Here is a 23,088-nt window from a genome sequence, read left to right as displayed (position 1 = left end):
GTAAATGTCTCCACGCCTCAACGAGCAAAAGGCGTGTACGTGTCGTGGGTCTGGGTCTGGGTGTGTGTGTGTGTGTGTGTGTGTCGGGGTGTGTCCGTCTGTCGGGGTGCGTTAAGTGTGCTGTCAACAGAAGGTTTTGTTCGGGTTTTTTTCTCCCTCTCCGCCGCTTTGCCACTACTACAAGGCGCTTTTGGGTTAAGACGACGTTGACCAAGAGGCAATTTCTGGTTTGTTCCAGTTTATTATTTCAGTTTTACCTGTGACCGTTTTAAGGTGGGAAGTGTTTACGTCGCGTCGGCTTCAAGGTGTGCCGTGCGTGCAGGATATCAAATAAAAACTTTTAATACCTCCTCTTCGAAACGCTTTTGAAACGAAGCCATGTTCATTCGAAAAAAAAAATATGGGAGGATTTCGTGACTTCGATGAGATTTGGTGACAAAAGCTGTGCCTCAGTTAAAGACTGAGAGAGTTGATTAATTAATTCCGTGTCTTCTGCGCTGAGGGCTGCAGTTGTGTTTAAGGAAGTGAAAAGAAGAGCCACAGGTCCAAGGACAAGTCAGCTGAGGTGTTGTGGTTTGTGTACCACGTCAGTGGAATCAGGGGATAAGCCGCTCGCCATGGGTAAGTTGTGGGTGTGTCTTTGGACTGGGATCTTCTGTTGTTGACCTGTTTGTGTCATCATCGTAGTTGTCAGTTATCGTTGTTCTTACCTCTGACGATGAGATCACTCACACACAGAACTTTATCAAACAGCACTCTTACCTCTGACGTTGAGATCACTCACACACAGAACTTTATCAAACAGCACTCTTACCTCTGACGTTGATATTACCCACATTCAGGGAGTTATCAAACACCATTCTTACCTCTGACGTTGATATCACTCACATTCAGGGAGTTATCAAACACCATTCTTACCTCTGACGTTGATATCACTCACATTCAGGGAGTTATCAAACACCATTCTTACCTCTGACGTTGATATCACTCACATTCAGGGAGTTATCAAACACCATTCTTACCTCTGACGTTGATATCACTCACATTCAGGGAGTTATCAAACACCATTCTTACCTCTGACGTTGATATCACTCACATTCAGGGAGTTATCAAACACCATTTTTACCACTGACGTAAATATCACTCACATTCAGGGAATTATCAAACACCCCGAGTCTAACCCACAACTTGGAAGTTGTGCTCTGTGTGGACACTTTCACTTTACTGTACGATTATCTTTTATTCCATTTCATGTTCATGATCTACACAAAGCTACAGGACGCTCCCAACGCTGATAATCTTTTATTCCATTTCATGTTCATGATCTACACAAAGCTACAGGACGCTCCCAACGCTGATAATCTTTTATTCCATTTCATGTTCATGATCTACACAAAGCTACAGGACGCTCCCAACGCTGATAATCTTTTATTCCATTTCATGTTCATGATTTACACAAAGCTACAGGACGCTCCCAACGCTGATAATCTTTTATTCCATTTCATGTTCATGATCTACACAAAGCTACAGGACGCTCCCAACGTCTGGTCAGAGCGTTAGGTTAATGCGACGGACAGGCATCTAGTGCTTATGTGTGTGTGTGTGTGTGTGTGTGTGTGTGTGAAAGAGAGTGTGAGAGAGAGAGACAGAGAGTGCGTGCGCGCGCGTGTGTGAAATAGAGAGAGAGTGTGTGTGTGTGAGAGAGAGAGAGAGAGAGAGAGAGAGAGAGAGAGACAGAGAGAGTGCGTGTGCGTGAAACAGAGAGAGAGAGTGTGTGTGTGTGTGTATGTGTGTGTGTGACAGTATGTGTGTATGTGCGTGTGTGATTGTATGTGTGACAGTGTGTGTGTGTATGTATGTGTGTGTGGGTGTCATAGTGTGTGTGTCAGTGTGTGTGTTTATGTGTGTGACAATATGTGTGTGTGTCAGTGTGTTTGCATGCGTGAGACAGTGTGTGTGTGTGTGTGTGTGTGTGACAGTGTGTGTGTGTGTGACAGTGCATGCATGCGCGCACAGTTTGACAGCTCCTTGAAACTGAAATGGTTTAGACAGCTTGACCAGACACACGTGAATACATGTATAACAGACACGTTTCTTTCAATGACAGTATTGTATGTCACTGGCCTGATTTCCTTTTCTCCAACCACTCCTTTCCCAGACCTTTTGCCAAGCCGGGACGCCTTTCGTCCCCAGCTTCCTTTACACAAGTTTGTGGATGACACAGAGAGAGAGACAGAGAGAGGGTAAGAGAGAGACAGAGACAGTTACAGAGTGACAGAGAGAGAGAGACAGACAGAGACAGGGTAAGAGAGAGACAGAGACAGAGAATGAGAGAGACAGAGAAAGAGAGAGAGAGAGAAAGACAAAGAGAGACAGAGACAGAGTGACACAGAGAGTGAGAGACAGAGACAGACAGAGAGGCAGAGAAAGAGAGAAAGAGACAGGGAAAGAGAGAGACAGAGTGACAGAGAAAGAGAGACAGAGAAAGAGAGAGAGAGAGAGAGATGGTGTGGATTGAAATGAATTAAATAAATTATATTTCCTGAGGGTAAGAGAGAAAACAAAACAATGTTTTTTTCCCCCATCCAGCCCTTGAAAGGGAAACCGTGAAATAAAACAAAAGGGAAAATCATATCAGTGCAGCATGCACATTATAATCACGGTGACATGAATGGTAATTTGAATTTGGCATGGCTCCATAGCTAGAGGCGAATGGGAAGAGAGAGAGGGAGATGGAGCGAGCGAGCGAGAGAGTACAAGACATGAAAATTGATGAGAGAGAGAGAGAGAGAGTGTGTGTGTGTGTGTGTGTGAGAGAGAGAGAGAATGTGTGTGTGTGAGAGAGAGTGTGTGTGTGTGTGTGTGTGAGAGAGAGAGAGAGAGAGAGAGAGAGAGAGAGAGAATGTGTGTGTGTGTGTGTGAGAAAGAGAGTGTGTATGTGTGTTTGAATTTGTGTGTGTGTGTGTGTGTGTGTGTGTGTGTGTGTGTGAGAGAGAGAGAGAGAGAGAGAGAGAGAGAGAGAGTGTGTGTGCAAAGGGAGGGCAGAAGGTGGAGGGAATTAAGAAACTAAATGTGTTCGTGTCTTACTTCGTCACTTCATGTTGACCCAAAGTTCGTTTTATTTCCAAAAGCTACTGTTATAAGCGTCTTTATATACATACATATATATCTTCTTTTTTTTTTTTTTTTATCCAACATGTGTACACAACCTCAATGTTTACTGATCCCAGAATTAAAAAAACAAACAACTGTTTTATATACCGACAGATCCTCCTCGTTTCTTTGCCCACAGCCACTTTCCAATCCAGCAACACAGTATGATACAATCGGAATTTCTACACATTGACATGAATGAAGGACCATCCCTGAATGTGAACGAGGGTTCGGGCGTGTGACAGAGGTGAAAGTGCAGGCGTGTGAAGAAGTCAACAACCTGTGTCGGCGACGGAATGAATCCCGACAAGGCACTCAAATAACTCATAGCCTTTAACTTATCGTTCGCCACAAAATCAATGGATCGTTGTTTTCAAAATGAATTGGTCAGGAAAGCATTCTTTTCTTCCTCCCCCACTAACAATCCTCCATTCCACCTCCCCCACTGGCAATCCTCTATTCCCCTCCCCCCATTGGCAATCCTCTATTCCCCTCCCCCCACTGGCAATCCTCTATTCCCCCTCCCCCCACTGGCAATCCTCTATTCCCCCTCCCCCACTGGCAATCCTCTATTCCCCTCCCCTCCCCCCATTGGCAATCCTCCATTCCCCCCCCCCTCCCCCACTGGCAATCCTCCATTCCCCCTCCCCCACTGGCAATCCTCTATTCCCCCTCCCCTCCCTCCATTCCCCCTCCCCCACTGGCAATCCTCCATTCCCCCTCCCCTCCCCCACTGGCAATCCTCCATGCCCCCCCCACCCCACTGGCAATCCTCCATTCCCCCTCCCCTCCCCCACTGGCAATCCTCCATTCCCCCTCCCCTCCCCCACTGGCAATCCTCCATTCCCCCTCCCCTCCCCCACTGGCAATCCTCCATGCCCCCCCCCCTCCACTGGCAATCCTCCATTCCCCCTCTCCCCATTGGCAATCCTCCATACCCCCTCCCCCACTGGCAGTCCTCCATACCCGCTCCCTCACCACACAGTATGTATTTCTATTCGTATGTTGTCTTCTGTATTCCACTCAGGATTTTGTACACACACACACACACACACACTGTCACACATACAGTCACACGCACACACACTGTCACACAAACACAGACACAGACACACAGAGGGTAAAACACACAAGTGAACGTGGGAGCTGCAGCCCACGAACGAAGAAGAAGATGAAAAAAATGACTAATCACAAATTTTTGTGGCCATGGAATGAGTTCAGAGAGGGGGTGGGCGAGGTGAAGAAAGAGGGGATAGGGAGGTAGAGAGAGAGGGGGGGGAGAGAGAAAGAGAGAGAGAGAGGGAGAGAGAGAGAGGAGGAGGGAGGGAGAGAGAGAGGTAGAAAGAGGGAGAGGGAGAGAGAGAGGGAGAGAGAGAGGAGGGAGGTAGAGAGGAAGAGAGGGAGAGAGAGAGAGAGAGAGGATGAACGACCGAAAGGCTTAACTATCTAACACAACTCACATTAGAACAATAACAAACCCAGACCGTGCATGTACCTGTACACTCGCCGTACATGTTTAGAATGCATACATTCAGCAGAACGCCATGACATCAAAAGCCCTGGAAAATGTGTGCAGTCATCGAACGCACTTCAAAAGCACGCCTCAATACACACACTGGAGCAACCACTGCGCCACACTATAGGAAAACGTGAAAGGAAGTGATTACTTAAGATAGTGTGTGGGCGAAAGTGGCGTGTGCAAAGTAAGCATGGAACTGAGGTAGAAGAAAAGGAAAGATAGGGGAGAAAGGCTGGAGGCCCTACACACACACACAAAGAGGATATACTGTAAGTGGTGCAGGTTCTTCTTCTTCGTTCCTGGGCTGCTTTTTTACCCCGCCATGTAGGCAGCCGTACTCCGTTTTGTGGGGTGTGCATGCTGGGTATGTTCTTGTTTCCGTAACCCACCGAACACTGACATGGATCACATGATCTTTAACGTGCGTATTTGATCTTCTGTTTGCGTATACACACGAAAGGGGTTCAGGTACAAGCAGGTCTGCACATATATATGTTGACCTGGGAGATCGGAAAAATTTCCACCCTTTACCCACCAGGCGCTGTTACCGAGATTCGAACCCGGGACCCTCAGATTGAAAGTCCAACGCATTAACCACTCGGCTGTTGCGCCCGTCGTGCAGGTCCGATTCGCCCGTTCCCGTGTCACCTACTGTCTGTCATGCCGCCATCCTGAGTGACCTCTTGAGAGTCTGACTCTGCTCCGTTTCGCCTAATCAACAAGCCCGATTCGCCTTGTCAGCCTCCAACCACCGCCCCCCCCCCCCTCCCTTCTCTCTATCTCTCACTATCCATACCCATATATACACACTAGTTTTCGCGGACACATTCCATTATCGGTTTCGATGAATACGTAATTCTGTGCGGTCTTGGGACGGGGCGAAATAGCATGAATGCTTTCTTGGAGTGACTTCCGAGCGAATACAATACCAATTTCGATTCGGGACAAAGATTTGTCGGTGTCCAAAGCAAGATAGGTGGACACATTTTGCTGTATTAAAAATCACCTGTAAAGCGAGCAGACCGTCAACACAAGAGACTGGGCCAGCAATGAAGAAAGTGACTTTTTTGTTTTGTTTTGTTTAGAAACACACAAACAGTTGCAAATTTAATAAACTTAAGCAAGGATCACCATTTTTGTGTGTGCCTCCTTTGAGTATATTGCAAATGTAAAAAAAAACAAACAAACAAACCAACAACAACAAAGATTCAGAAACAAATATCTTTTAGGCACATACCTTTTCATACACGTGATCATACTTGGGACATTCCATTATAAAATGGAACTCGTCCCAGATCACAGATACATCACAAAACTTACAGTCCGTAGCTACTGACGCTTACACAAAGCCATCATCGCTTGCACGGACAGTGTCTATGCTTGTATGTTGTGAAGTGCACAGTGCGCCCCTTGTTTCGAACTATGACTGGGCAGCAGACATCAGAAAACGGATCTCCCTGCGGAGAGCAGCCCGAATGTCACACACAGAAATGTGTTGTGGCAAGAAAGTTATGCAATATCGTGATAAAGACACGGGCGTGCTGATGGACACGCTCTGAGCAGGACATCGGCTCTGCCGTATCTAGTACTCCGTGCCACACACACATGCAAATTGCCTGCACTCCCTTTCACACGTGATCCATATATATCAAAGACCTCCTTCTTCTTCTGCGTTTGTGGGCTGCGATTCCCACGTTCACTCGTATGTACACGAGTGGGCTTTTACGTGTATGACCGTTTTTACCCCGCCATGTAAGCAGCCATACTCCGCTTTCGGGGGTGTGCATGCTGGGTATGTTCTTGTTTCCATAACCCACCGAACGCTGACATGGAAGACAAAATGTTTTACGTGCGTATCTGATCTTCTGTTTCCGTATACACTCGATGGGGGTTCAGGCACTAACAAGTCTGCACATAATTATTTTACTTGGGAGATCAGAAAAAATCTCCACCCTTTACCCATCAGGCGCATTTACCGAGATTCGAACCCGGGACCCTCAGATTGAAAGCCCAACGCTTTGACCACTCGGCTATTGTGCCCGCCATCAAAGACTTAATCCAGTCAACCCCGGGGAGTTCACAGCCTCCACAGGCTTCCATGATGCGAAAAAAACGCGGAAAATATATTTTTTTCTTCCAAATTATGTGTAGACACATCTTGAAATACTGCAGAAGTTACCAGGGAGGTTATGCACACGCTTTAGTCGGGAACATTTTGTCGGGACTCCCCGGTTATTATTATTATTATTTTTTTTTAGCGAGAACCACGTGTGCATGCGCGTCTCCATTGCCGGTTTTTCTTGGTCACCGAAATGCCAAAATATCGTGGTGGAAATCGCCTGATGATGTGATCGAACTCTACCGAAAAGCTGTCCGAAGACAGGCAGTGCGCACCCGAAAAAGTTAATTACGGTGGTGGGCTGCCCATGACGTCATGTAACCTTTTTTTGTCGCTCTGCAAGCGACGAAATGCTTCCGACGAAAGCGTGTGCACGGCGTCTGTATTTTCCTCCCTTACGGTTTATGCACATGAAGGAACGTGAGAACCGTTTTCAGGAGACGAATTTTGACGCCGGAGCAGTGCTCGTGCGCTGGGCTCAGAGAGCTGGAGATATCAGATAACAATCTGACGGGTTCAAAAAGCTGAGTGGTTAAAGCGTTGGATTTTCACTCTGAGGGTCCCAGGTTCGAATCTCGGTAACGGCGCCTGGTGGGTAAAGGGTCCCAGGTCAACCTATGTGCAGACCTTGTGCCTGAACACCCTTCGTGTGTATACGCACGCAGAAGATCAAATACGCACGTTAAAGATCCTGTAATCCATGTCAGCGTTCGGTGGGTTGTGGAAACAAGAATATACCCAGCATGCACATCTCGAAAGCGGAGTATAACTGCCTTCATGGCGGGGTAAAAACGGTCATACACGTAAAAGCCCACTCGCGTACGTGCGAGTAAGGCTAGCCCCAAAGTACCCAGCCACCCTCCTCACTTGCTCGTTGGTGCACGGGTCTCGGGGTGGGAGGAACGTGGCGGTACATGAGGAGAACGGGGAGGGGGATGGGGGGTGGCATTCTGTTTACGTTAAGCGTATCCCCGGCTTTATTCGAGGCTAGTCCAGAATAATGACATTTTCTACTGGGGGTTGAATCTGAACTAGGGGGAGTGATGTCTAGTCTGAGCAGACCAGATTCACCCAGTGGGCCATTCCAACAAAATGAGTAAGGATCAGAGGTTAACCTTGATTCATCTGGCTAAAGGACAGGACAGTTGAATAACAGTAAGAAGTGTGTATGTGTGTATATGGGGCGAGGTTCAGTTCAAAGTAGGCCAAATTTACCCCCGGGGGTCATTTCCAGCTATCCCAGAATCACCCCCATGACAACCAGGGAAGGGGGTAAAATCCAAGTTCGGGGGCAGCTCTGAATGGGCTTTTTCTTTTTTTGCTGCCCCATCATCTGCACCGTTTCAGTGGCATTACTCCTACACCACTCATTCCGAGTCCCCGCATACATGGTCACACCCGGGTTCGTCTCTGACCAGGCCATTCTTATCCTCGAGGGTCATTCCAGGCTGGTCTAGAAAGACCCGGGGGGAAAAAACAGTAGGGGGTAAGAACAGATTGCTACACCGGGCTGTCCCGGTGGATCCCACGTGACAACACGCCACAGATTTTTAAACTGCCGATCACCAGCCAGCTGATCAGAGGGCTGCTGGAAACCTGGACGTCAGCAATCACACCATCCGTCATCGCGTGCTTGAGGCCAATGTGCAGCCCCGAAGTCTAGCAGTCGGTGCACTTCTCACTCCGGACCTCTCATCAGGACACATCGCAGGACCTGGAGCACACTTCACCAACACTCGACATGAGAACAATGGGCAAGTGTGCCGTTTACAGATGAATCTCGCTTTGTCTTTCAGTGATGGTCGGGGTGGAGTGTTAGCCTAGAGGTAACGCGCTCTCCTAGGAAGCGAGAGAATCTGAGCGCACTGATTCGAATCACACCGGCAGTCGCCATGATTTTCTCCCCCTCCACGAAACCTTGAGTGGTGGTCTGGACGCTAGTCATTCGGATGAGACGATAAACCGAGGTCCCGAGTGGGGCATGCATTTAGCGCATGTAAAAAGAATCCACGGCAACAAAAGGGTTGTCTCTGGCAAAAGTATGATAGGAAAACAAATAAAATAGCAGGCAGAAAAAGAAAAGAAAAAGGGTGGCGCTGTCAGTGTAGCGACGCACTCTCCCTGGGGAGAGCAATCCGGAATTTCACACAAAGAAATCTGTTGTGACAAAAAGAGTATTACAAATGCAATACAAATATACAAATAGTGTGCTGGTCCGATTCGCCCATTCCCGTTTCGTCTTCAACTTTGATCTTGATACCATTCTGGAGCCGTCTTCAAGAGACCATCGTGCCTGCGGTTAATCTGCCTGAGGCAAGGCAAACTGCCCGAGGGTTAGCTATATCCAGTATTCAGGAACACGAAAACCTACCTGTGGTTCTACAAACCCGAAGGCAAGTTACCCTTACTTAATCTGCCAAGGGTGACAGCCCACGAGGCAGAGGTAAATATGGCGTATCGTTTTGTTGCGTTTTTTTTTTTTTTTTTTTTACGGGAAAACAAGTGCTCTCCGTGCCTTGAATACGGCCTCTGATAGTTTGGTTTTATCCTTTGTTCGCATGGCAGTCAAAAATGACGTATTGAGACTGGCAGACGTCATTATAGTCCATATGAATTACGTATGTAGCTATGGAGTGAGTGCACTTGCAGATGATAGATTTGGAATGCCCGAAGTTTGCAGATCATCGAAAATCGCTAATTCCAGAGAAATATTTGAATCCGAACTCCGTTGTTTTAGTTCAAGCTGTAAAGCAGGGAGGACAATGTGTCAGAATATCAAAGTGGCCTCTAGATTTGACAGGCTGCTGACTCTAATGGATGCTTTGCCACTGAAGCTTTTTTGCTTGTTTGTTTGTCACACTGTGGCGCGGTGCGAAGAAAAAGAGCATGTGCAGGAGGGAATCCCCGGGATGTTTATTTATAGACCACGGGTTAGCTCCCTGAGTGCACTGTGTGTGTCTTGAATACGAAGATAACCTGGCCTTCAAGGTGAACTGTAACCGCGGGTTCATGCCCTGTCAAGGGTAACTTGCCTGTAGGCAAAATGATTTTTGTCTTGAATACGGCCCCTGGATGGTCCCTTCAGATGCTTTGCCCCTTTTCGCCTATACTACCCGCCTTTCCGTGTCACCTATACTACCCGCCTTTCCAGTGTCGCCTATACTACCCGCCTTTCCGTGTCACCTATACTACCCGCCTTTCCAGTGTCACCTATACTACCCGCCTTTCCAGTGTCGCCTATACTACCCGCCTTTCCCGTGTCGCCTATACTACCCGCCTTTCCCGTGTCACCTTTTCTGCCCGCCTTTCCCATGTCGCCAATACCCGCCTTTCAAGTGTCGCCTATATTACCCGCTTTCCAGTGTCACCTATACTACCCACCTTTCCCGTGTCGCCTATACTACCCGCCTTTCCAGTGTCGCCTATACTACCCGCCTTTCCCGTTCTCGCCTATACCCGCCTTGTCGCCTATACTACCCGCCTTTCCCCGTGTCCGCCTGCACCCGCCTTTCCCGTATCGCCTATTCAGTCTCTTTGTCTGAAGTTAGGATCAAAGAGCTGCGGCGGTTGCTGCAGCAGGAGCGGATGGCATAGAGAACCCTGCACACACTGGTCCGCACCATGCATCGACTGCCTTGCTGCACCCGATAATACACACACCACGTGTTCCATACTTTGCTAATTTTGCACAATAGTGAATGCTCTATTCAAATGTCTATAACTCTCAAATGCATTTGTTTTTTGTTTGTTAGTGAACTGAATGGTAAATAATTAAAGTACCAATCTCATAGAGAAACTGAAAACTAAAGTGCTTACAATTTTCTTTGTAGTGCATAGTATCTGAAGCGGCCTTTAACTTATGTCCAGTATAATTGGTCTTTGTTGTTCTTGTTCTTCTTTGTCTTCCCCTTAAAAAAAAAATCGTTGTTGAAGTTTTCGTGTTTCATCCTGCTACATTGTATTCTCGTTCAATAGCTGTGATATGATGTGGATACTTAAACAGCACCTGTCCTCTCGGTCGGAGGAGACCAAGCTCTAAACTCTTTGCAAACTCCTGAGTCATTTGAACGACAGGCTGCCCACCCGGGTACAGCAGACGTGACAGCTGCCACTGGGCGCTCATCATCAGTTTCATGTGTCACTAAATTCATTCTTGGGAAAGTATGTTTGTGTAATATTACAGTTATATATGTTTTATTTGTATGTTCCTATTGCTGTTGTTGTCGAGGTTATTGTTGTTTCAGCTGTATGTTACCATTGCTGGTGGTGGTGGTGCAGATTCCATGGCGGCAGTTGCTGCGTGATTGTAAGGATGGTCCGTGTGTTGCAGGGAACGTGCGGTTCGGGCGACTGGTTCAGCTGATAGCGCTGTCCGGCGCGGTGGGAATTCTGCTTGTAACCCTCGTTGACATCCGCTCCCTCAAATACCGTGTTTTTTTGGTTCACTGCCAACAGTCAGAGTCGCATCCTGCAGGTCAGAGAGAGAGAGAGAGAGAGAGAGGAGGGGGTGCGTGGGGGGCGGGGGGCGGAGAGGGGAGTGTGTGTGTGTGTGTGGGGGGGGACGGGGGTGGGGCGATGGGGGCAGAGAGAGTGAGTGAGACAAGGGGAAGAGGGAGAGAGAGGGGGGATAGACAAGGGGAAGAGGGAGAGAGAGTGAGAGAGAGGGGGGATAGACAAGGGGAAGAGGGAGAGAGAGAGGGGGGATAGACAAGGGGAAGAGGGAGAGAGAGAGGGGGATAGACAAGGGGATGAGGGAGAGAGAGGGGGGATAGACAAGGGGATGAGGGAGAGAGAGAGGGGGATAGACAAGGGGATGAGGGAGAGAGAGGGGGGATAGACAAGGGAATGAGGGAGAGAGAGTGAGAATAGACAAGGGGAAGAGGAAGAGAGAATGAGAGAGGGGGGGATAGACAAGGGGAAGAGGAAGAGAGAGTGAGTGAGAGGGGGGGATAGACAAGGGGAAGAGGGAGAGAGAGGGAGAGAGGGGGGATAGACAAGGGGAAGAGGGAGAGAGTGAGTGAGAGAGAGGGGGGGATAGACAAGAGGGAGAGAGAGAGTGAGAGAGAGGGGGGATAGACAAGGGGAAGAGAGAGAGAGTGAGAGAGGGGGGGATAGATAAGGGGAAGAGGAAGAGAGAGTGAGAGAGAGGGGGGGATAGATAAGGGGAAGAGAGAGAGAGAGGGGGGATAGACAAGGGGAAGAGTGATAGAGAGTGGGTATAGACAAGGGGAAGAGGGAGAGAGAAGGGGGACAGACAAGGGGAAGAGGGAGAGTGAGTGAGAGAGAGTGGGTATAGACAAGGGGAAGAGGGAGAGTGAGTGAGAGAGAGGGGGGATAGACAAGGGGAAGAGGGAGAGTGAGTGAGAGAGAGGGGGGATAGACAAGGGGAAGAGGGAGAGAGAGTGAGAGAGAGAGGGGGATAGACAAGGGGAAGAGAGAGTGAGTGAGAGAGAGGGGGGGATAGACAAGGGGAAGAGGGAGAGTGAGTGAGAGAGAGAGAGCGGGGGGGATATAAGGGAGGGATATAGAGATATAAAGAGATACTGAGAATGGGGAGAGGGCGAGTGAGGGGGGGGAAGGGATAGAAATGGAGAGAGGGAGGAGGGAGAGAGAGAGAGGGGGGGGGCATAGAGTGAGAGAGACAAGGGGAAATGAAAGAGGGTGAGAGTGAGAGAGAGGGGGTGAGAGTGAGAGAGAGGGGGTAGAGAGAAAGTGAGACAGAGTGACAAGAGAGAGAAAGAGAGGGGAGAGAGTGAGTGAGAGGGACAAGGGAGAGAGTGAGTGAGAGAGAGAGGGGGGAGGGGGAGAAGGGGGGTATAGAGAAATAGAAATACAGAGAAGGGTAAGAGGGAGAGAGTGAGGAGGAGAGGGCGAGAGAGAGGGGGGAGCATAGAAAGAGATGGAGAGGGGGAGGAGAGGCGGAGAGAGAGAGAGAGAGGGGGGATAGAGAGAGATAGGGAGAAGGAGAGTGGGAGAGGGAATGAGAAAGACGGAGACGGAAAGAAAGAGGGGTGGGGGGGTGGGGTGGGGAGGTAAATATAGAGAGTGGGAGAGAGGGAGAAGGGGGAGACATAGGTAACTGTAAAGAGTTGGAGAGAGGGAGAGGGAGAGGGGGATAATGTGGAGAAAAAGGAAAAAAAAGAATGAGGGAGAAAGAAAGAGAGAGGGGTGGGGTGGGCGGAGGTGTCACAGAGAGAAGACACACACACACACACACAAAGGACAACAATGAATCAACAGTCTAAAGACGTCAACTGATACTGCAGAAGGTTTACTGAACAGTCAGTAGGACGTTTGTTGTAGATGTTTGATGTTTGTCATTTCTTCGTGTTGTCTGTGTTCCACACTTTTCTCCTTTTATTCTCTTTCTTTTCCATACTCCTTTTTTTTTTGCAGACGCTCACGAAACGCAACATTCTGATCCGACACGTAAGTATGTAGACTTGCTCATGATTAGCATTTTACATATCACCAGTATTAGGCCTTTTACTCCATACCCGCCATCACCTCTCTTACTCTCTCTGTAAGTCTGTCTGTGACCGTCTCTCAGAGTCTTCCTCCCTCCCTCTCATTCCCCCCCCCCCCCCCCGCCATTTTTCGATTTTGATATCAATGCTTTATGTCCTAGGGCTCCTATAACATGCATACTCTGCTGAAATATTTTGATGAAGAACTATAATGTGTACTCTCTTCTGTTTCGTACAGAATAGCCAATAGCTGCATGGATAGACAGACAGACACAGGGTGGAAATAGGCAGGAAAGGGATAGAAAAGGACAGACAAATATCGGATAGTTGGACAGGTAGATATCCATACTTTCATACATACACAGACATAAGCTTAATATACATACGCATTCATAGGTGCGCGAGGATAAACGTCTGTGCACGTTTACTTAGTTACAGACGGATATATAAATAATGTCTTGGGCTGTCCGATCCATCCACGGATTTGCACAACACCTTTTCAGTCATGATAGACGACTCGGCCGCGAGCGCTCTGCGGAAGCGCGCGCGCGTGCTCTGCTGGGTGCCCTCGACCTTCAAACAGCTCAACGCCAAGCTCAAGGCCGTCAACGAGACGTGGATCACGCGCTGCGACGGTCACATCTTCTTCGTGGAGGGTCAGTGGGCGGAGGGTCAGCGGCCGTGGGACGTGGTGAGTCTGGACGTGCCGCCCGGGTACTACAACCTGACGACCAAGGTGGTGACCGTGTTGCTGTACCTGCACCGCTACCACCTGCACGACTACGACTGGTTCCTCAAGGTGGGGTGGGGATGGGTGGTTCCTTAAAGTGGGGTGGCATGTCGGGTAGTGTGGGTGGTTCCTAAAGGTGGGGTGGGATGTCGGGGTGGTTCCCTTAAGGTGGAGTGGGATGTCCAGGTGGGGTGGGTGGTTCCCTTAAGGTGGGGTTGGATGTCCGGGTGGGGTGGGTGGTTCCCTAAGGTGGGGTGGCATGTCGGGGTGGGGTGGGTGGTTCCTTAAGGTGGGGTGGGATGTCGGGGTGGGGTGGGTGGTTCCTAAAGGTGGGGTGGGATGTCGGGGTGGGGTGGGTGGTTCCTCAAGGTGGGGTGGGTGGTTCCTTAAGGTGGGGTGGGATGTCGGGGTGGGGTGGGTGGTTCCTCAAGGTGGGGTGGGATGTCGGGGTGGTTCCTTTAAGGTGAAGTGGGATGTCCAGGTGGGGTGGGTGGTTCCCTAAGGTGGGGTGGCATGTCGGGGTGGGGTAGGTGGTTCCTTAAGGTGGGGTGGGATGTCGGGGTGGGGTGGGTGGTTCCTCAAGGTGGGGTGGGATGTCGGGGTGGGGTGGGTGGTTCCTCAAGGTGGGGTGGGATGTCGGGGTGGTGTGGGTGGTTCCTCAAGGTGGGGTGGGATGTCGGGGTGGGGTGGGTGGTTCCTAAAGGTGGGGTGGGATGTCGGGGTGGTTCCCTTAAGGTGAAGTGGGATGTCGGGGTGGTTCCCTTAAGGTGGGGTAGCATGTCGGGGTGGGGTGGGCGGTTCCTAAAGGTGGGGTGGGATGTCGGGGTGGGGTGGGTGGTTCCCTTAAAGAATCGTTAACTTGCATATTGATTTGGTCTTCTGCTTACACATACACGCAAATGGGGTTCAGGCACTGGCAGGTCTGTACATATGTTGACCTGGGAGATCAGAAAAATCTCCTCCCTTGACCGACCAGGTACGCCGAAAGCGGGGATCGAACTCAGGGAACTCGGGCCAGAATCCTGCGCTCTGACTATTCGGTGACTGCACCCGTCACTTAGAATGATGATAACGATGATAGTGATGACATTCAACAGGGTGACGATAACGATGATGATGACTGTGATGACATTGAACAGGTTGACGACGACGATAACGATGATGATGGTGGTGATTACATTCAACAAGGTGACGATGACGATAATGATGGTGACATTGAACAAGGTGACAACGATGATACGACGATGACATTGAACAGGGTGACAACGATGATAACGACGATGATGTTCATTGAAGAGGGTGACGACGAAGATGATAATGACAATAACGATGATAACGTTGATGATGACAGTGAACAGGGTGACAACGATGATAATGATAACGATGACGATGATGACATTGAACAGAGTTTACAACAACAATGATAATAATAACGACGACGATGACATTCGCCAGGGTAACAACGATAACGATGATGATGATATTCAGCATGGTGACAACGATGATAATGATAACGACGCCGATGATGATGACATTCAACAGTGACGACAACGATGAGATAATGATAATAGCATTCAACAGGACGACAACGATAATGATGACACAGAACAGGGTGACGACGACGATAACGATATCCAACAGTTACAACGATGATAATGATAACAACTATGATGATGACATTGAACAGGGTGACGACGATGATAATGATATCCAACAGTTACAACAGCGATGATAATGATAACAACAACGATGATGATTGAACAGGGTGACGACGATGATAACGATATCCAACAGTTACAACAGCGATGGTAATGATAACAACAACGATGATGATGACATTGAACAGGGTGACGACGACGCCTACATCGTGATGGAGAACCTGCGGTACGTGCTGGACCAGTACAATGCCCGGGACCCCGTGTACCTGGGCCACCTGTACCGACAATTCCACTCCCAGGGCTACATGTCCGGGGGGGCCTCCTACGTCCTCAGCAGGGAGGCCCTGAGGCGGGTGGTGGAAGAGGGGTACTGGAAGGTGAGAAAGCCCACTTGCACAGACACATACACACTCACGGAGACTCTCTCTGTGTGTGTGTGTGTGTGTGTGTGTGTGTGTGTGTGTGTGTGTGTGTATAAACTATGTGCTTATGTTTGCTGTGTCATGATGGACACGGAAAATACAACATAGTCATTACTGAACTTTTCGTGCAATGCTGAAACATTGACTTACGCTGAGTCAGATTATGGTGTAGTTAATACAAAGGAAATGTAGAAACAAAAGCAAAGCAGTACATCTGAAGGACACAAGATCTACAATGTCACTGTCACTTGTGTTAATCTTATACAAATGTTTTAGGAAATCACTTTCCTCTGCTTTGTGAAGATCTTAATCTCCACATTTGCAAAAGTACATGTAAGGGGTTACAGAATCTGGAACACATCCCGAAAAAGAAGTATAGCTGCTTAAATGACAAAATAAAAAAAAACCCACAAAAGGTCTTTCACTTATAAGTACGCTTGTACGTATATTAATCGGATCTCAATCTCACTGGAATGTGCCACACTCTTGCATAACTTCAACGAGGTAAACACTAAGTTGCACATGAACGCCGAGGAAATCTTTCGATGAAGACTCTCCAGACGTGTGCAGAATGGAAGACGTTACAACTGTTCTGAACACTCATTCGATCTTTCTCGATTTTAGGCAACTCCTTTCGGCGGCATGTCCGACGATGAACATGATTTGTTACGGAGAAATGTTCTGCATGTATCGAAGCCATCCTCAACCGAGGAGACTGGCAGAAAAGTACAAAGCTAAACTGGTACTGTGTTCCACCACAGATCACAATACAGCGGAAGGAGAGGATTGGGCCCCGCATTTCTATATGGATGCCTTTGCACAGGGAACATGAATTCATTGTCCCGTTGCCCGTAAAAGGCTTTTGGACCTGTAGCTTTTTAAGCTCAGTAAGCAAACCTTTCGTCTCAAGACTCCGGCAATGAAAAAATAAAGTTGACCTTTAGGTGCGCAAGACAATTGGTCCTTGGTTAAAACTGCACGGTTATAAGCTTTGCTTGTTGTGCTTGGACTTACACAGCTTTGATGTTTGACACTTGGCTTATTGTTTTTGGACTTATACAGCTGCTTTGATGTTTGACACTTTGCTTGTGATTTGACTTATTTGTTATACAGCTGTTTTGATGTTGGACACTTTTTTGCGATTTGACTTGTTATATAGCCGCTCTGATGTTTCACACTTTGATGTCTAATAAAGTCTGTTTTAAAACAAACTTCACCGTACCTCATCACCTCTCGTGCTCAGAACAAGTGCGCCACCAAGGGGAAGTACGAGGACGTGGAGGTGGGCAGGTGCTTGCACAAGGCGGGCGTGGGCTCCCACAGTTCGCGGGACCGGTTCGGACGGGACACGTTCCATCCGCTGAGGCCCGCCACCCACATCGTGGGCCCCATCCCGGCCAACCAGGCTGGTCAGGACTACTTTCCCATCGTGTCGGTAAGCGCAAGGGACTGTGTGTGTGTGTGTGTGTGCACGTGCGGTGGTGATCCTTGACTGTTCCACTGTACGACGTCGGTGGGCGCACTATTGTGAATGTTAATTGTAAGGTTGATTGGCTCCCCCCCCTCCCCCTATTCCATCCACTGCTTTGATATACTCCCATTTCTTCACCACGGACATGAACACACACACACACGTTTACTCCACTGTCAACGCGCGCCTTCCGGGAGGACAGGATTGGCGGCTGCGCGGCGATTGGTTTGGTCCATCTATTTTTGTAGGTTCGTGACTGTGTACCCAGGCATTCCTCCTCCCCTCCCAAACGCACGCGCGCTTCCACTCATCCACTTCCCCCAAACTCATTTTCTATCTTTTTTTTTTAATAATTTTTTTATCCCCGTCCCCCAACCTTCACCCATCAAAACGTGAACCTTCATACATTCGAAAAACAAAACAAAATAGTATGGAGATAATAAAGTATTATTTTATCGTCCCTTCCTCTCAGACATGTAATCCTCACGTTGTATGTGTGTGCGTGTTGTACAGGGCAAGGAGTGCTGCAGCCAGCTGACCATCAGTTTCCACAAAGTGGACCCTTCCCTGATGAGGGTCTTTGACCAACTCCTTTACAGGACCAGCGTCTACGGACATGTTCTGGACATGCCGGCCCTTCAGGGAATGGTCAAGCCTAGCGAGGTGCCATCGCAGAAATAAATGTGAAAAAACACACACATAAAAATTGCTGTAGGCGCGAGATTCTGTGGGACACTTACGGTATTCCCGAATCCGGTCTGTGGGAAGCCTTGGTACGTGGTGGCTCAGGTCAGATGAGCAGTCTCTGCTTTCATGAACATTTTTTTTTCTGGTGTTGAGCTACACCCCCCCCCCCCCCCCCCCCGTTCCTTTGACTTGACCAAACAGTGAATTCTCAGTGACCTGGGGGTGATTGTGGCACACAAAAAAGTGGTGCGCGTACATATTGGGTGGTGATGTTTTGGGGGTAAACTGATTAATGTGTGTGTGTGCGCGCGCAAGCATAGTAGCTGTGGGAATTTGTCACAGCTTTAGTGGTGCTTACTTGTGGTGTAAATTTCTCCGTGGGTGCGGAACATTGTGGGCATGTTAATCTCACGATGCGTGTGGGGGTGAATTATTTCCTGTCTGTGAGGAAGGGGGATGCGCGTGTGTACATGTGTTCGAACGTGTGCGTACGAAATCGTGTAAAGTGGGATTTGCCATGTCAATGCTGGTGCTGCGATTTGGAATTAACATGTTTCAGCTCACTGAGTAGAACCGTGAAGTTAGAAGTGGTATGGGGGATTTCCACACCTCAACTCGAACTGAAGCCTCTTGCTTAGAATAGTAGCTGCCCCCCCCCCCCCCCCCCCCAAATCATCTGGCATCTTTCACTGTGTATTTGCGTATTCACTTATTCATTTTGCCAAATTATTTCAGTTTAGTTCATTTCAGTGTAATGTTTCACACAAAGCTGAAGCAGGCTCTCAAAGTCTGATCAGTGCGTTGTGTTTATGCGAAGGTCAGTCAGCCAGCAGATGTGGTGCAGCCCATATGGATCAGTACTCACGCTTTGACTCCTCTTCTAAACTGAAATGGTATATTTCCTTTTTCAATAATAACCCATCTTGTATTAAACTTCATAAATGATGATGATGTAAAGCCTGGTGAGTGCCGAGTTTGGATTAAACCATCTGTCTTTATCAGCCATGCATGAAACCCGACACAGGATTTGTAAAACCATGTTAGCTATCAACCCCCTCTTTTCTGCGGAGCAAATCCATGTGGATATCCCAAATTTGTGATAGCAATGAGGTCGGAATGAGGTTTTGTCAAACCCTATGGACTTAGCTGAAAGCTTTGCATGAAAGGGTGGGAATAGGACAGCGGTTTCGTGATTCTGCATGTCGTCTCTTTTGTTCTTGTTGAAAACAAAACCTCTCTCTTCGTTTTGTTGGACAATCCTTACTTCTACTGTATGTGCCACAGGTTTTATTTCCCAAGTAGGAAGTTTTTTGTTTTAACCCTTTTGAGGAACGCGATTCATTCCCCACATCCTGGAGATATATTTTTGCATGTTCAACTTCCTTATGTGCACACATCATTTACATACACATTTATGTTAAATATTCATCAGTCTGGCCAAATACAAACGCGTGTGCGGTTCCACTCTAATAATAATTTAAAAAAAGTACGAAATCAAGACGATAGTAGACCAGTTTGAATCATTTATTTGAAAAATCTGCAAAATGGAAATGCAGGTTATGCTTGATTTATATATTTTGTGTCATGTTTTTTGACTCACTTGTGTAAACAAAGTGAGTTTATGTTTTAACCCCGTGTTCGATTGTCTGTGTGTGTGTGTGTGTGTGTGTGTGGTAAACTTTAACATTGCCATTTTCTCTGCAAATACTTTGTCAGTTGACACCAAATTTGGCATAAAAATAGGAAAAATTCAGTTCTTTCCAGTCGTCTTGTTTAAAACGATATTACACCTCTGGGATGGGCACAAAAAAAACAAGAAAAGCCAGGTTATATGCAAACTGTATTTACTGTTATATTTATATTTTTTTTATTCTCTAAACTTGGCACTTTGATCTGATATTCTGACACAAGAGCAGTCTTTTTGTTCAAACAGGAACTTCTTTTGCTAAGAATGGAAGTTGTATTTATTTTGCATGTCTTTGGTGCAGATAGTAAAAAAGGGAAATTAATCTGTAATTAATGCTAGGGTGCTTAATTTGCTTTAAACTGATCTTTCTCATCTTACATTTTGAAATTATACTCAATACATAAAAAGCTTGTGTGTTTTACTCTCAGTGTACAGGGCTTTCACTATGTTCATTCGCACAAGTGGTCTTTTTCGGAAAATACTAATACGACGAGTGGACTTCATAGATCTGTTGGCTGAGCCCTGAAGGTCATGGGCAAAAATCAATTGCGTACACATATTTATACATATTCAAAGCGCGTGCTTATATTCTTCGCGAACGACGCCATTTTGTTTCAAGTTGTTGACCTGCCCATTCAATCCTATATTCAATCGACAATACACGATAACATGTGATGGAAAGTTGGAGAAGGAGACCGTTAAATATTTATTCAGAGAAAGATTTGTGAACGCCTCATCACTTACTGGATTATGCCCCAAACTGCCATAAAAATATCCACAGAATCAGTCTGAATTCACAGTTAAAAATAATAAACCATGAGAGTTAATACCCTTTAATTGATGAAACGTAAAAGTTTCCAGTCTTGATTTTTCTCAAAATGAAGTCCTTTTCCCTTCATACGACGTTTAGAAGTATTTGTACTTGGCTCTATATGTTATTAGTTTAACAAAATACTCAATTTTCATATCAACCTTAAAACTATAAAACTAGAATGAACATAAAAGAGAAATTGAATCGACCGTGTCAACCGGGTGTAACTAAACTTGTACATCTATCTAGAGCCAGAGAAAACGGCTAAATGTTGCAGTGTGATTGCGGCGATAGCCAGTCTCCTTTACCGCGGACTTAAAAAGATTTTTTAATTGCCCTTAAGGATTTTTTGAATGCCCAAGATAAACCAGAATAATGATTTTCTCACTGCGAATACCTGAATCGATTTATCGCCCTTTTATAAAAGCTTGTTTAAATGTTATATTTTTGAACGTCAGTTAAGGAGCTCCGATAGTGTAATGGGTAAGACAGTTTCTTCTCACCCGAACACGCAGGATTCGAATCTGCCGCTAGGACTCCCCCCCCCCCCCCCCCCCACGCCCCCCCCTTTTCTTTTAACCAGAAGCTTTATAACAAATACAGAACACATTTTAACGATTACATTTTTTTTAAAAAGTGTATCACAAGTGAGGCCTTGTCTCTCTTGTTTTATTTATCCGCATATGTATATATTGGGGCACAATAACAAGGTGAACAGCGCTTGGATTGAAATAACGTGAAATAAACAACGTTCTCATCGGTGTTTTTTTTTGTTTTGTTTTTTCGCTTGAGGGATTGTAACAGATGACTTAATCACGGGGTAAAATTGCTTAGAACTTGTCGGATCTCTGACCGAAGAAATTGAAGGCGCTTTATGAACTATATACCAGCCAAAACGTGTATCTGCAGACGATTTGTCTCCATGGAGAGTAGACCAGATCAGTCTAAAGAAAAACCAGTGAAAAAAATGTATGGACGCAGGTCAAAATCGAAACCTTGCACTCTAGTGCAAGAACGAGAAAGATATCGAATCAAGCTGCTGCTTCTGCTTTTGGGTGTGTGTGTGTGTGTGTGTGTGTAGACATTTTTGCCGCTTGTACAGACTAAACATCTGGTCTCCATGCCAACTGTATTCCTTTTCTTCGTGCATGTCCATACGTGCGTGCAGCATGTGCGTTTCTGACCGTCAGACCTGATCATACTTTGCTAATTCAGTATTATGTATGTGAATGCGCGCGCGTGGGGTACAAGTTTACATGGAAGAGAGCGGTTCACATTGAATTAACTTAAGTCTATACACGCGTTTGATTTTTGTTATTGTTGCAAAGTGTGCATACTGAGAAACAAACATACATTTGCATTCTTCTACTCTGGAAAAGGTTATTTTTGAACAAGCAACTGTTAGTAGAATCGGATAGATGTTGGACTATTGATCCAGTAATCACGGTTCGAGGCCCCGTTCCGGCTGGGGGTGTGTCCTTGAAAAACCACTTTACTTCCATTCCTAACTTCGATTGGGGAAGGTAAAAACCGGCGGAAAGAGAGGATTGATCGCCGCCTTCACGTGCCAAACCCGAGACACAGTGGATGTGAATTCACTGCGAATATGGCCAGTAAAAGGCAATGGTACTTTTAACCTTTTTTCTTTAATGTACGAAATCTGCCTTTCAGGACACAATCAAAAAATCACGCAAAGATGTTTCAAAGTTTTTTTTTAATTTTTTAAAATTTATTTTTACATAATCTGAATTAATGGGTTATTTTGTGTATGTGACAGTGAGGAGGGGGGGGGGGGGAGAGATGGTTCAGGTTCTACAGGATTAATATTGGCAAGTAACCATGGAGACATGTGTAATGCAGCTGAAGCACATATTTGTGGAATGTTGTTACTAAGAACTGAATAATTGGCATTGTAAAACCTTTTGTTCAACTTGCCTGGGAAGGAGTTCGTAGTACCAAATGCTTTTTACATGATCTGTAAATTATTTGGTTTTTTTTTTTTTTTAGTTTTGGAGATTTATTTAAGATAAACCTACAGAACACAGTTCATGACACATTATCAAAACTATTTAGATCCTTCGGGCAAATAAGATTTGGCCGTGCTGAAGACGCCAACTATTCCGCTTGGTTCATCATCCCCAGATTACAAACAAAATCGTAAAAAAAGAAAAACAAAACAATGTTTCAAAGCCAAATAAAAATACAATAATATAAGCAAATAACACTGCAGAATGGAGTTAATGCCCCATCCCAGTGTTTACAAATGTTACCACCAAATCGCCAGAGCAAACAGTACATCATAGACTGCGGAAAAAGAGCTTGCTTGAAAAAATAAAGGGGAATGGATTGGGAAGACAGAAAAAG

At 46.7% G+C, this 23,088-nt stretch overlaps 1 protein-coding gene across 1 annotated transcript; it reads left to right on the top strand.

Moving 5' to 3' along the window:
• LOC143299633 (glycoprotein-N-acetylgalactosamine 3-beta-galactosyltransferase 1-like) lies at positions 1–21,282 on the top strand. Its single transcript, XM_076612931.1, has 7 exons — positions 1–621; positions 11,122–11,265; positions 13,188–13,220; positions 13,762–14,057; positions 15,835–16,023; positions 17,312–17,503; positions 18,053–21,282. The coding sequence occupies exons 1-7, from the start codon at positions 618–620 to the stop codon at positions 18,218–18,220; spliced, it is 1,026 nt and encodes a 341-aa protein (XP_076469046.1). The 5' UTR covers positions 1–617; the 3' UTR covers positions 18,221–21,282.
• Positions 21,283–23,088: the final 1,806 nt, after the last annotated feature.

The sequence above is a fragment of the Babylonia areolata genome, chromosome 25 (assembly GCF_041734735.1).
Source record: "Babylonia areolata isolate BAREFJ2019XMU chromosome 25, ASM4173473v1, whole genome shotgun sequence".
In the NCBI taxonomy this organism is placed as follows: Eukaryota; Metazoa; Mollusca; class Gastropoda; order Neogastropoda; family Buccinidae; genus Babylonia; species Babylonia areolata.
Note: the sequence above shows the minus strand (reverse complement) of the source record. Positions and strands in the feature narration are given on the sequence as shown.

Bases quoted from the DNA above. Each gene is read 5' to 3' on its own strand.
- LOC143299633 (XM_076612931.1), top strand. The intron at 11,266-13,187 runs GTCAGAGAGAGA...TTTTTTTTGCAG, and splicing joins GTCAGAGTCGCATCCTGCAG to ACGCTCACGAAACGCAACAT. The intron at 16,024-17,311 runs GTGAGAAAGCCC...TCTCGTGCTCAG, and splicing joins TGGAAGAGGGGTACTGGAAG to AACAAGTGCGCCACCAAGGG.